Raw genomic sequence first — 15,006 nt, forward strand, 5'->3', positions numbered from 1 at the left:
CTCATGTCTCCCCAAATAAAATAATAAGAAAATCACAACTCATACATGCATTTTAAAATATGAACCATTAGAATATGTTGTTATTTTTATTGAAATAAAGCAGACCCCAGGCAAAAACAGTGTGCATGTTAATGCAAACTCACCACAAGGACCCTTAAGTGGGTCCTTCATTTTTCAACCAGATCACTGAGTCCTTGCCCCTCTCCCCAATAGAAATTCTAGATCAGCCAGTGTAAGTAGGTCTGGTGCAGGGCCCAGATCTTCACATTTAAAGAAAACGCTCCAGGTAATTCTGAGGTAGATTCTGTTATTCATTCTAACCTTTTATCAGTTCAGTGGCAGCCACCTGCTAAGCATGGAATGTTAAAAAGAGTTACAGTTTAGTCTATAAAATAAGATTTTTAAAACTGAATTGAATAGCAGCTTCCTCCTATTCCCCCATAGGTGGGAACTTGGCACTAATGGTGCCAAGCTACAGGAGAAATGCTGTAGGACCCTTGTGTGAACAACCCACTGCCTCCAGAGGAAAAATAAATGCATGCTTCTGTCCTTGCGCAGAGAGGTGTGTCATCTCTACGTGTATAGAAAAAGCAAAAAATGTGTATATTCTGTATGTATATAGAACACAGTTATTTAGTGGACAAGGAAGACTCTGAAATAAGGAAGCCACTTGGACAATATTAAAAAGTCACAGATTTCTCAAAAGAGATAGTTTGACAGACCCAGAGCTACTGTAGTTCCTTATCTCTACCATGGCCTACAGAGCAACTTCAGGAGCTGGTCCTGGAGTTCTTCATTCTCCATAGTCTTGACCAAATACTAGATTGGGGTATTTGTGGGCTATCCCATTAGACCAGTTTTATTTAGACCAGATCTGCCTAATAGTGTATTTACTGAAACTGGCCAACAGCTGTCTGTTGTCCTGTACAGCTGTCCATTTTGAAGAATCCTGCCGTCTGGACTTCATGGCATCTGACCTGCTCAGTCCCCGACTCTGTGCCTTCACTGAGAAGAGCCATGTACCCAGCTTCTGTAGGGAGTCTCAGTTACTCAGACTGATTTATAGATTACCTAAAGAGACTGCCACTTGTCAAAGGAAAAATTTATTCCGAGCTGAGCTCAATGACTAAAACTTCATAAACAGTAAATCTGTAAGTCATAAATTTTATGCTATGCATATTTTACTGCAATTAAAAAAGAAAAGTTTCACTATCACACATTTGTTTTGCAAAATTTAATTGTTCTAAATTCTCTTAATTTTCTTTTTTTTCTGGATTAGTCTATAAATTCTGTGAATTTTTTCTGCAAGCTATTAACTGAAAGGATGCTTTCTTTTTAAAGCTGTGAAAATTGATAATAAAACAACTAAAGGCATTTTTCCCTTCTTTTTTGCCTTCAGCAGAAAAAATCCTCACTTGAACAATAATTCAAGCAAATTAAATGAAAGTCTCTCTGTGGTCTTCAGGCTAGTCAGATCAACAAGGTCATCTAAACCCGTCATAACCCCATTAGAAATAGTCAACAAAATGTTTAGGGTTAATTTTTTATATTGTGTCTCAGCTCCAGAGCTTATCAGTTGAACTGAGAACATAATTTTGAGCTGTTTTGACATTGTACCTACTGGTTTTCTGTGACATTTTTTTTAATGGGGAAAAAATCCTGAAAATAAAGGTAGAATTGAAATAATGTGTACACATAAGGATATCTGCCTCCTAATTCAAAGGCAAAACATCACACATAAATATAACTGAACAAATATTTAATTTACATTCAGAGTGGGGCTTTAATATATTCTCAAACTGGATTATTAGCAGTTAAGTGAATCTCAAATTTATGAAAGGCAGCCTGATGCTACTGGGAGAATGTGTATCTTCTATCCCTATCATTTTACTCATAACTAACTTTATGCTTTGGATGACTTGTTCTCAATGTCCTTGTTATACAAAGGATAGAATAAGAAGCAAGTGATATATGTGGCCTTATGATTATACTAATGCCTGTTACCCGGTTATGACCAAAGATATCACAATTAGAGAAACTACAAAATTATTCTACCATGTGTTACAAAATTGCTGACTTTTCTAAGTCTTCCGGACAGTCATAGATTCACAGAATGTCACATTGTGTGGTCTTTAGTGGAGATTCTGCACCGCACTTAGAGATGACAGACATATCCCATGCTGATCAAGAGGACATCTCAGATCCTCTGCAGACTACTTACTATACCACCCAGTCATGAATGGATGAGTCAGCCTTTAACAGGAGCAGTTAGAAGTGATGGTGAGTTAAGTCCCTAAACACCCCCTGTGCTGTGCATAATGCCATCAAAGAAAATAATAGACAAACTAACAAGCAAGCCCACCTTTACAGAGAAAGTATTTTGAAAAGGAAGAAAGGAGAACACCTACATACAAAAATCTCTCTATATAAAAGCCCAGTGACTGAACAGCGGAACAATCAGAATGACCAGTCAACCAGTCGCTATGACGCGCACTGACCACCAGGGGGCAGACTCTCAATGCCGGAGCTTCCCCCTGGTGGTCAGTGTGCTCCCACAGTGGGAGCACTGCTCAGCTGACCGGGATGAGCGGCGCTCCCACAGCGGGCTGATCCCTGCAGACCATGCCCCCAACCAGTGCACGAATCCGTGCACCGGGCCTCTAGTATAGTAATAATAATATATGCTATTTCTGTAGTATTTTCTAGGAAGTAGTTTACAACATGTATTATTTTAAAAAAAATCTTATCATCAAGGTACTTTTATTATGCTATATTACAGATTGGGAAACTGAGACAAGAGAGTTTAAGTAATATTCTAACAATCACACACAGTTATGACTGGCTTGACTTATGGGCCCACACATTCTGAATCAAAATTGTGTTATCTTAACCTAGACACCAGAGTGCTTCTCCAAGAAAATGAATTTCAGTTGCTGGCTTCAGCAAGAATTGAGGGAGCTCTTTGGAACTCATTCCTGAAATGGCAGGAACTAGAGTCAGACCTGCATTGTTTAGTGTTTTATTTTTTTTGCATTTTTCCTTCTTTTACAGGATTGGATTGTGTTAGAGCATCTGCTGTGTGTTGTTACTTTCTTAATTAAACGGTCAATGAGGCTCCCTTCATATTCACTTGGGTGATGTACTTGAGCATCTGTGCAATATTGTTATTTATCTGATTTATTGATGCAGTGACTAAGGAAGAATGCAAGCAAAAATACTTGTTCCCAATGTTTCAAATAAAACTGGAATTCACAAGAGTATAAAAGGTGCTTTCCTGAGGCAAATTTTCCTAAGTGAATGTCCAAACACTACTGACAAGTAGATTCCTCTGTAGCTGCTATGACAATGGAATAGGATGAGCCTCGAGGGAAAAATTTTACTTTTTTACCCAGACCCACATCTCCGCTGATTAGCCTTCCCCACTCCTGACCCTAATCAAGAAGTATGCACCGTGTACCAAAGGTCCTGTCATTTGCTTTTCTGTTAAGTGTCCTCCTTCATTCTACCCACATTTCTACCTCTGGTATTTTTCTTGTTTATGCCTACTGACTCAAGTCTGGCTCCTGGGTGGCCGCTCTCTGAGTCTCCTGCTGTTCTAATCTTGAAGGACACTTCACCCCCATCCACAAAAGCCAGCACTAATGAAAAACGCCTCGTTGATACATAGTAGAAACAAAAGGGGCTGGTAATTATGCAATTCATAAAGCCACCAGGAAAAGAAATGCAGTAATGTTGTTGAGTCTGCTGAATATATTGCAGGATTCTAGACACTAGAGTTAATGATCAAGGAGGAAGCTCAAAAGAACTGTCTGGTTTTCAGAGGTAAATCACAGAGAATCATTGAGATACCACATAGCAGACATCACACAATTTATCCCTCTGCCCAGGAGTCCTTGAGACCTGAGTTTGTTACTTGAAATTAGTGAACCAAATTGGAATGGACTGACTTTTGTCCAGCATGTATTCCTTCAGTACCTTCCCTCCATGCATCAGATAACCAGATAACCATAATCTCTGCTCTGTGTTGATAATAATAAAAAAGACAAAATAACTCCATTCACTTTTCACTACATTCAGAAAGTTAATGCATACATCAAGTTCTGTTATAGAGATTACATACTTGAAAGACAATGGAGGTGGATATTTATAAATTGATCATATGAGTAATAACTCTCCACTGCCCTTAAAAACCTTTATAACTATTTATAATCAAGTTCCTCTAAAAAGTATGGAGTATTATTTGGAACTAAAATATTACTATTTGATAGTTTAAACAAAAAAGAACTGAAACATTTGATAATATACTTCCTAAAAAAACAATCAAAATAATATGTTCTACATTTTAACCTTTCTTATTGGGAATTTAAAGGGGAAAAAAAACCCACTAATTATTTTGACCAGTTATAGAAAATTAGTCCAAATTTGAATTAAAAGAAACACACATACCTCAAAGAGTAATGGTTGCTTTTTCTTGGGAGGGGGCTAGAGAACTAGTAGGCAGGGGAGGAAGGGAGATTTTTATTTTATTTTTGCCTGTTTATTATTTTTTAATTTCACGTATTAACTTTCCAGATATTAAAAACTGATTACTTAATGAATATCTTATATTTTATTAATTACCATGTGGCAAAATAAAATAGATTTAATTCTAAATGCTTTTCTTATTAAACCTCCAACTAGGAATTTGTGTAGGAAGAAAGGGAGGGCAAATCCTTTATACAATCAATGTAAGCAAAACATGTTCATTATTATCTTTTTAATTCATATAATTTTTTATTCCTAATTTCCTGTACAATTGCCTGCAATTCCACACGCTATTTTAATGAAGAATCAGCATCCATCTACATACTTAAATTTTGGTGCCAGAATTATCTGGATGACTTCACCTCTTCTCTTCCCCATTATCTAAAGCAGCCTTTACCCACTGCACCCCACCCTTTTTTCTCATAGTTATGTGTCCCCATGATGGACTCATGAAAAGTATCATTACTAGTGATGGTTGCAGGAATTAAAAATCAAATCTTCAAGCTTAAATCTACTTTTTGAAGCATTTAAAAGGTAACCTTAGCAGCCTAATAATAAAATAGAAACAATTAAAGTATTGGTATAGGAAAAGAAAAGGCCATGTGATACGAAAACAATACAAACTATTGATGCCATTAATGAAAACACTTTTATAAAATGCATAGCAGACTAGCTTTTTTAATGCTTGGAATATTTATATTCTAAAGTATTTTTTAAATAGAGAGATAAATTAATGCATTCAGATTGTGCTACCAGTGAACCAGAAAATAGGATGGTACTTCTAATTCATTTTGTGCATTATTGTGTGGATGATTAAAGCTTTTGAAACAAAATTAAAGTGCTTAATAAGCAAAGATTCATTTTTGTAGTTTATAGATAAATGACCAGGTACTTACTTTTTATTTACAATTTAACTGAAAATTTGTTCATTCATAATAAAAAAAAGATGGGTCATAGTAAATTATGTATATATCTGTATTTTTAAACTATTTTCTGTTTTGAAATGTTATTGATCCTAGCAATAACACAAGACATTATCTTCAAATTCATTTCATTTTTAAATAAATTTGTGTCCATGAAGGAGCAGAGAGTAAGAGAAGGAGAGAGAAAAAGAGAGAGGGTGGGGAGGAAATATTTTAAGGGAGGCGTGGGAAAAGGGAAAACAGTAAGGTAGGAAGGAAGGAAACTGTAGTTTAAAATATCCATTTTTACATTTTTACTTTCTTTCCCCCAAAGCCAATGTTAAAACCAGCTCAAGAAGAATTTGTAGACACAGTGGAGAATATGTCTATTCATTATAGTTTCATGGAAACCTATGTGTTCCTACTTAAAAATCTCAGTCTACAATCTATTTGGAACGGCCTGCAGTAAACTTTATATTAATCTGACTGTGGCTTCTATTTTTCTGTCAAGCCTTTCCCAGTTAACAACACTTTCAAGATCTGTAAGGTGATAAGCCTTTATTGGGCAGGTCTGTCTGCTGATAGTACCTCGTCGATCACAGAAGAGATCCATCAGAAGTCTGTGGTTCACAAGTCCTCTTTTAAGTATTCTAAGCTTTTATTCACTGGATCTTTTTGGCTAGAAATCTTTGCAACCGCAGTGATTAAACAACTCAAATGATGTGTCTTGTACCGGTTCCTTTTCCTCCTCCATTGCACACATCCCAGTTCAGGCACTTGATATACAGAAATACTGAAAAACCTGGTGCTAATGTTCTCTTTGTCTTCACCCCACACACTACCCTGCTCTCCACTGCCAGAGCAGGCCGGATCTGTTCTTTTCTCACAGAAATCCAGTGCTTGCTGGCTATTACCCAAATTTCTAACGTTCAAGTTCTTCACACCCCTCTTCCCATCTTCCCCTTCAGTAGTCTCTTACTCCAATTCTCCATTCAAAACATGCAGATTTACTTGATGGAACTTCAAATGTGCTCATTATGATCTCAGTGCTGTCACAGAGCTCAGCATCCCCTTGTCTGAAATGTCCCTCTCTATCCATCTCTTTTCTACCTGCCTCTTTACCTACTCAAATGCCAATAAGGCCAATATTTAATGTTAGCTTTTTCACAAGCCTGTACTTGATTGGTCCAAAGAATGAGCAACCATCAGCCCAGCTGGTGTGGTTCAGTCAGTTAAGCATCGTCCCATGCACCAGGAGGCCATAGTGCAATTCCTGATCAAGGCAATGCTGGGGTTGGGGCTCAACCCCCAGTAGAGGGCATGGAGGAGGCAGCCAATCAATGTTTCTCTCTCATTGATGTTTCTAACTCTCCCTCTCCCTTCCTCTCTGAAATCAATAAAAAATAAAAATAAAAGAATGAGTAACCTCCTGCTCCTTCAGCACTGAAAGTAGGCCTTCTCTTATCGATTAGTCATGTGCCCCTTCTATTCTTAGATTCTAAGCTCCTGAACAGAAACCATAATTTATTCTTCACTGCATACATTGATGTGTCATATACTGTGCCTCTCACATAGTAGGAGCTCAATCAATATTGATTGAGTGAATAATTATTAAAGTGCAAGAGATTCTGGTTTCATTCTGAAGAAACCCAGCTCAATGTCTTAAGTATCTTGCCTATGCCTCTATAAAGAGGGCATGGATTTATACAGGCAACTTCCATGCTACCACATTTTAAATAGAGAAAGAAGAGTTTCTTTACATTAGTTATTTTCCTCAGCGAAGTGAGAGATGATTCAAGACACCATATTTTTTTACTTATTTTGAGAATATTTTCAAAGGAAAATGAGACTTAGAGCAATAAAGATAATATAGCCATCTGTTTGTTTTTTTCCTACCAACTCAGTTAAGGAAAATCTTAGTTAATAGTATATTGGCTGAATCCCCTTCATGAGTTTTGAAAATAAAACAATTTGAGAAATTGAAATTGAGCTAAAAAAGACAGTCTTTGTGTAAATTTTATGTATACATAGTCTTTTTTTCCCACAAAATTTAATAGTTTTAGAACTGAAGCCTTTAGTTTTCTCCTAAAACTAGCTCTTCTGCTTGAGTTTGCAATTTTTTGTTCATGGCATCATTTCTCTCCCTTGGTTTGAATTCACAGAATCACCAAAACTCTCAATATTTGTCACACAATCACTGCAATGTTTTTTCAATTATATGTACTAACTCTGTTATTATTTTATACTTTAAGGCAGCGATTTTCAACTGATGTGCCACAAGAATTTTTAAAATATGCAATACCTGTCTATTTAGTCAGGGGCACTGATCTCTTTTCCCTTAAATTGTCAAATAATAATAATAAAAAAGACAATAGTCAACACAGCAATAGCCTTCTGGTGTGAATGAATCAAAATATGAAAATTATACCTATTTTGTGGTCAGATTGGCAAAATATCTAATATTTTTCTGGTGTGCTGCAGAATTTTAGTAATTATGTGTGCCATAAGATGAAAAATGTTGAAAATCGCTGCTTTAAGGCACTACACAAATGTCTATGTTTATCTAAAGTTGATTACTTACCTAATTAAGGACTAATGATTCAAATTGACCCTTGAGACATTATGTAAAACTGTCCCAACCAACTTTTTTTCATCTTAATATGCTACACTTCTTGTAAACATACCCCCAGTTCCACTCACACTCAATTATTTACAATAAAAAAATATACCGTATCTATTTCCTCTTCTGAATATTACTCGAGATAATCTTCTTGGGAATCCACTATTTCCCTGCACAACCATAACAATTGCAATAGCCTTCAATATATACCTTAAACAATATTTTTTATTAAGTCTTAAAGAATTCTCACAGATGTTTGAGCTTTATCATTCCTGAAAACCTTTATTTCATCATGTGTATTTTCTAAGGAACTCCCCATAGTCAGCTTCCACTTGTCTAATAGTGCACTAGGCTGTACATTCCTAAGGCAGAGTAGCTATATTTACCATTGCTCAGAGTAGATGCTCAAAAACTTTTATTTAATCATCAATATTTCTGATTACTTATCTTTTTCAGAACCCTATCTATCTCCTAAGCGTTATATTAAAATATGGGAAGAGTAAGCAACATGGGTCACATCCAAAAGAGCAATAATGAAACGCTGTGACAGAGAAGGACTCTGCCCTGTGGTGCTTTAGGCACGGGTGCTCTACAGTCTTATCATCACGTCTCCTGATTTCTTTTCACTGCTTCTTGGCTTATGCTCCCATTTTTATGTTTTTCTCTCAGTCTTCTACTTTCTCTACGTCTCCGTGTTAGGCCTGCAGGGATATTCTTTGGCATTTTGCTTATCTCTGCCAGTAATACTCAAAGATTAAAATATGTCTGACTTCTGTGTTATACTATAAAGAATGATAATTGCCTTTCTAGGGTATTGCTAATTCTCCAAAGTTTGTGGAAAAAAATAAAACTAAAAGAATTCAAACTGAATGTCAGTGTTTGTTTTTAAAGCTCTCACATGAGCTGTCAGTCGCCCAGGCTGGGTGCTCAATTGGTTGGGCTGTTCAATTCCCTGTCAGGGCACATACCTAGGTTGTGCATTTGATCCCTGGTCAGGGAGGCAACCTATCTATGTTTCTCTCTCACATCGATGTTTCTCTCTTTCTCTCTCCCCCTTCCTCTCTCTCTAAAATCAATAAAAATATCCAGCGAGGATTAAACACACACACACACACACACACACACTAACCTCTCAACACAGGTGACATTAAAGGAAAGAAACAAATAGAGCTAATATACATGTCAGCTATATACATTAAAAGAAAATTTAAAAAAATGCCTCAACCGTTTCTTTAAGCACCTTTTCTTTCTACTTTAGTCCTGTTAGTGCAGTCTCACCATACAAGCTCAGGTGGAAAGCAAAGGTGATGAATCTAAGTTGAAGTTATTATAACGACTTTTTTTTTTCTTGCTGAAAAGTTTTTCCAATAACTATACTAGTCTTTCTTAGGTTTTATTTATACCCATGACTTCATGATAGAAGACAATGGTTTTCCCAATAAATGTCCCTCTTGAAATATGGAGTGAATTAAAAATAATAACGGTAGTAAGACTGTAGATTATTTAGGGTGAACGGGTAGAAAACCACTTACCCCCCGTCGCCACAGTGATTTCACGTAGAAAATGGCCATAAAATGGAAAATCGAAAGACAGATTCACTCTCTGCAAGGAACAACACCAGAAAAGAAAATCAATAATGCACATAATAGTAAATGCAATATGAAAAGCCTTCCACTTAAAAAATTGATGTTTCTACTTTACACCGCTATTATTGTAGTTGACTTTTAAAACCAGAATTCAAAATGATAAAAAAGGACTTTTTTCCTGGTAATTACATGTTTGAAATGTGTGAAAAGAATAAAGTTGGGCTGTTACAGTCTGTTGGTCTGTTCTTTGCTTACAAAGGGAACCTCAAGGTTTCAACTCCAAATGAAGCTATTCTCTCTAACATCCTCAGTGCCTTTCACATGGCCACTGCAAATCAGTTCAGGCATCGTGATGAACATTTTATTCTGGGGTCATCTCCAAAAGAGTCCTCCTTATCTGTCAAGTTATATTGAAAAAAAATCAAAAGATTTTCATTGACATAATTATGTATTCAATTTGTTTTCTGTTCATCTCGCAATGCAAGGCAGTCTCATGGAACAAGGCATCTGCACCTATAGACCGAGACCTGCACACATTTTTATTTTTTAGATATAATGAACTCTCCAGGTTCAGCATATTATGTCTATTTTTAAAAGCAAAGAATAAAAAATGCTGGTTATTTGGAAAAGTACTTTTCCTTTGTATAGAGAAAATTTGGGGAGACTTAGGAAGAAGGTTTATATATTTTGCCCCTCTGTTTTCTAAAAAGGGGCCTGAAGCTTGAGTTATATATACATACAAACATACATACATACATATATACTTTGATATTATATATTTTATTTATATATTACATACTTTATATATTATAAATACATATAATATATCATATATAATAACAAAAACAAAATACAACACAGCAAAACAAAGAAACAAAAAACCCTATATTATTTGAATGCTTGAAATAATATGAACTAGATGTATTATTAGAAAAACACACACAAGAAAAACAGTAAATTAGAACAAAAATTATCCACTGTTATAAAAAAATCCAGAGGGAAATTAATTATTGGTTTAGAGCCTAATAGCATTAAAAACTATCTATAGCAAAAGGCTATTGTGTTAAAATTCAACAGTTTCCATATTATCTCTCCCAATGCACAAATTAAAAAAAATAGAGAAGTATATCTAGATTTAATTTAGCTCTTTCCAATTTTGCAAATGATTGCTTTTTTATATCCATCAGAGATTTTTAATAACTTATTTGGCATGAAATTAATCATTCAAAATTTACAGTGACTTTCAATGAGGTTTTCTTTCCTTTTTAATGAAAGCTGCATCTTCAGAACGGGTTTATCATCATTTTTATTTTTTGCTGACTAACGTAACAAAAAATTCATTTTCACTGCAGTAACTGAAATGAGTGGTTACTAATAACTCTAAAATAAAAGCTTCAATAGCAAACTCATATATCTCAAAGAAGATGTCAGCAATAACTTCATAAAGGCACTTGCTACAGTATCTTGTTTTCCATCATTCTAATGTATTTCATTGATCCTGAGCAAATTAGTAACATTACAGCCCTTTGTCCTTCTCACTTCCACAACAAGAGTTTGGTTTAAACATATAATCAGTAATAATCTCTACCAATTACTACCAAAGATGAACCAGAGAAATGTGACATGAGTTTCTCCACCACCACAAATATTTCAATACTTTTAGAACAAGGTTGAGATATACAAATCCATAAGGTAAAGACTTTTTTAAAAAAGCAAATAAGTTCTCAAAGAAAATTTGAAGAGCAACATCAATGACTGAAATGCTCCCGTTTAATGGTCAGTTCACTTAGTTATCACCATGACTGCTTCACACTGATAAGAAATAGCAATGACAATTTAGAAAGATGCTAGCTTCTCAATAGTTGTGAAATCCGCCCATTTCTCTCCAGATACTACTGACTCCTTCCCCAAGTGCTGGTCACTATTATTGTAGCAACTTCATCACAGGTGTCTTGACTAATTCTCCTACAATTCATCCTCCACAATATCTAGTATATCACTCCCCTACTTCATATCTTTCAGTCTAGAATCCCACTGTCCCTGCAATAATGACAAAGTAGTGACAATGGTTCTAAAGCCCACCACTAATTGGGCCCCGCTACCTCACAATTTTCCCTTCGTTGCTCCAGCCAGGCATCTAGAACATCTTTTAGTTCCTTGATATTTCCACCCTTAACTCTTGGCTCTGGTACTCTTACATGATGTCTCTTCTGACTATTATGATCTCTCAGTCAATCATGGCCTCCATATTCTTTAAGCTTTGGTTACCCCAAGTACCAACCCTGACAGAAGGACTTGGGGGCAGATCATTGTTTGGAAGCATTTTCTAAAGAAAGTGGGAAACATGAGATAAGAGAAACCAGTAATGGTACATTATTGGGTGTGCTACTACTACAGCCAGGTCTCCCCTTAGAGACTCTGAGAGACAGTAGGGAAAACATGCCTTAGAATCATTTCATTGGCGGTTAGGATGGGGACACTGTCCATCATCACCCATTCCCTATCGATTGAAGGTTGCTCCTGGGGGTGTTTAAACTCCCCATCCTCCCCAGACTAAGTTTATTTGTACTCTCAGCCAGAAGAAGAGATACAACACTTGAGCTGGAAAGTTACTGGTAGGTTAGAAACTGTACCCACAGTTTTAGGTGAACTCAGCAGTCAGAGGGATATGGGGCAAAGCATCAAAGGGGACAGCTAAGTGTCACATCCTCAGAGAGTCATACCTTCATTTCTTGGCTCACGTTATATCTTTCTACTATATCTCATCTAGTATTTTCTACATATACATGCATACATAAAGCAACTGCATAAGGTTCATATTATAACTGCTTTGAGGTAAAACTAACTCAGCAAGGAGTAGTTAAGCATGGCCCAAGTAGGAAAATTGAATATAAATCCAGGTTTGATTGACAATGAGGGAAATGTGCTTAATTACTTAGATATTTAAAACAAAGTGATAGAAAGTCACACTTAAAGACAAATTTTTGAAAATTATTATCCCTCTTTAAAACACACATATACACCCATATATACACACACAAAACCAAAAAACAACAACAACAAAACACTAAAACATAAACAAAACAAACACTAGAATTCCATGAAGTACTTTGAAGCGAAATGATGATATGTTTAACATAATTACCTTTGGATAATTGGATAATTATTCTGTCTGTGTATGGCATATAAAACAGGCATTGAGAGAGCTGAAGGAAGTGTTATTCATTCAATCATGCAGTCAACAATCAATTATTCAACACCTTATATATACCAGGCACTAAGTCAGGGACTAAAGAATAAATAGTAAATAAGTCCCACCCAGTTCCTTCCTTCAAGGAGTTCACCAAGGGGTAAGGGGGATCACAGAAGGATAAATGATAGAAGCAGGCAGAGTAAGGACCAGGAGAGACACCTAACCCAGAGGAGATGGCACTGAGACTGACTCTTTAAAAGGAACTACAGCTAGATGAGACCCAAAGGTATGAATCAAACTACAGGATGTCCCTAAAACATGTATACACACTTTACAGCTAATAGCTCAATTTTGAAAATGAAATGCATTTTAATAAACACTGCCTTTATAATTATTCAAAGTCTGTGTATTCATTTTTTGGGACACCCTACATATGTAGAAAATAAAATTGGAAGGATGCCATGATTAATTAGACATAACAGTTGGGAGTAAGAGAAGACAGTCTAGACTAAAGGACAGGTTTCTAGCTGAGTGACTGGTGGATCACAGTGACACCAATTGAGATGGTGAATACAAGAAAAAGAGTTAATTTGGTTAGGTGTGAGAAAGCCTGCTGTGTCATTAATTAGTGAGGGTTCCATTAACTGTAACCAGAAAGACTAGCAGAATCCTGGACACTGTAAAAAAAAAAGCCATTATCAACAAAAAGAAACATAATATTGAGATTATGGTATCACTAGAGGCCTGGTGAACAAAATTCGTGCACTGTAGTGGGGGGCCTCTAAGCCCAGACTGCACCCTCTCCAATACGGGACCCCTTGGGGATCGGACCTAAACTGGCAGTCGGACATCCCTCTCACAATCCGGGACCACTGGATCCTAACTGCTCACTTGCCTGCCTGCCTGATCGCCCCTAACTGCCCCCCTGCTGTACTGGTCACCCCCAACTGCCTCCCCGCCAGCCTGGCCACCTCTTACTGCCCCCCCCCTGCTGGCCTAGTTGCCCCCAACTGCCCCCTTGCTAGGCTGGTTGCCCCTCACTGCCCCCTCTGCCAGCCTGGTCACCCCACGCAGCCTGCTGCTCAGTCATTTGGCCGTCCCTCACTAACCCCCCTGACTGCCTGGTCACCCCACGCAGCCTGCTGCTCAATCATTTGGTCAGCTCTCACTAACCCCCTGCCAGCCTGGTCGCCCCAAGCAGCCTGCTGCTCAGTCATTTGGTCCGCCCTCACTAACCCCCCTGCTGGCCTGGTTGCCCCACGCAGCCTGTTTGGTTGTCTGTTCAGTTGTTTCGGTTGCAACGGTCGCTTAGGCTTTTATACATGTAGATTAATATACCCTGAACATTATCCTATCTTGGATATCATCCCTTAAGAAATACCTAATGTAAAAGAGAAAATGATTTAGGAAAATTGTCATGTAAAGACACCATCAATTAATTAACAATCTGGGCAAAATACCAAATAAAAATTCAGAAGTGAAACTTTCAAGAGCATGAGTGACATACATGCAATCAACTGAATTTACTGCTTCCTTACACTCTGTGGAAAGGAGTTACTATTTGAAAGATGAGGTATAATACTTTTAGACAAGCAAATAAAGCATCCTTTCTTCATGTGGGGAAGGATAAATTTATGAAATTTCCTTTGAAGAGTTTGATGAAGTATATCCATAGATTCCAGGTGATTTGGTATAAATGTATGGCAGGTATAGCCAATAAATGACTGTGACCTCAAAAAACACATCATCCTCTCCCACAACAGGGTCCATGACATTTTAATAGCATACATTTGTTCCTGTCCAAAATGCCCATGGAGGTATTTGGTCCATGCCAAGAAGTCCTTGATATTTTGTCCTGTCTAAAATGTCCAAGAATACGCCCCTGGGTTCAAATAGTCCATAATATGTATTTATACCTTTGGTTTATAGGATTAATTCATAAAACATACTATCATGTTTTATTGGCCCAATAATTAATTGCACTGTGGCTGCATTGGCCATAACAGCCCTTCTTACCTCAGTAGTCTAGCTAGTAATGGCACAAGAGGTTAGGTAAATGGGTTAGTGTGGACCAAATATGTCCATGGATGTTTTGGACCAAATATCAAGGACCTTTTGTCATGGACCAAATATCTCAATGCATGTTTTGGGGACATTTTGGACGGGAAGAAATGTCAGACA

General features: G+C 36.9%; 1 protein-coding gene across 1 annotated transcript in view; it reads right to left on the reverse strand.

The window, feature by feature from the left end:
* LOC102442689 (plexin domain-containing protein 2-like) overlaps positions 1 to 15,006 on the reverse strand; it is a 315,731-nt gene that overhangs the window by 78,403 nt on the left and 222,322 nt on the right. Inside the window, exon 4 of the mRNA XM_006093737.3 lies at positions 9,579 to 9,648. Within this exon, the coding sequence (XP_006093799.2) occupies positions 9,579 to 9,648 (70 nt within the window). The remainder of the gene's footprint in view (positions 1 to 9,578; positions 9,649 to 15,006) is intronic.

Source organism: Myotis lucifugus, unplaced genomic scaffold (genome assembly GCF_000147115.1).
Source record: "Myotis lucifugus unplaced genomic scaffold, Myoluc2.0 scaffold_121, whole genome shotgun sequence".
NCBI classification, from domain to species: domain Eukaryota; kingdom Metazoa; phylum Chordata; class Mammalia; order Chiroptera; family Vespertilionidae; genus Myotis; species Myotis lucifugus.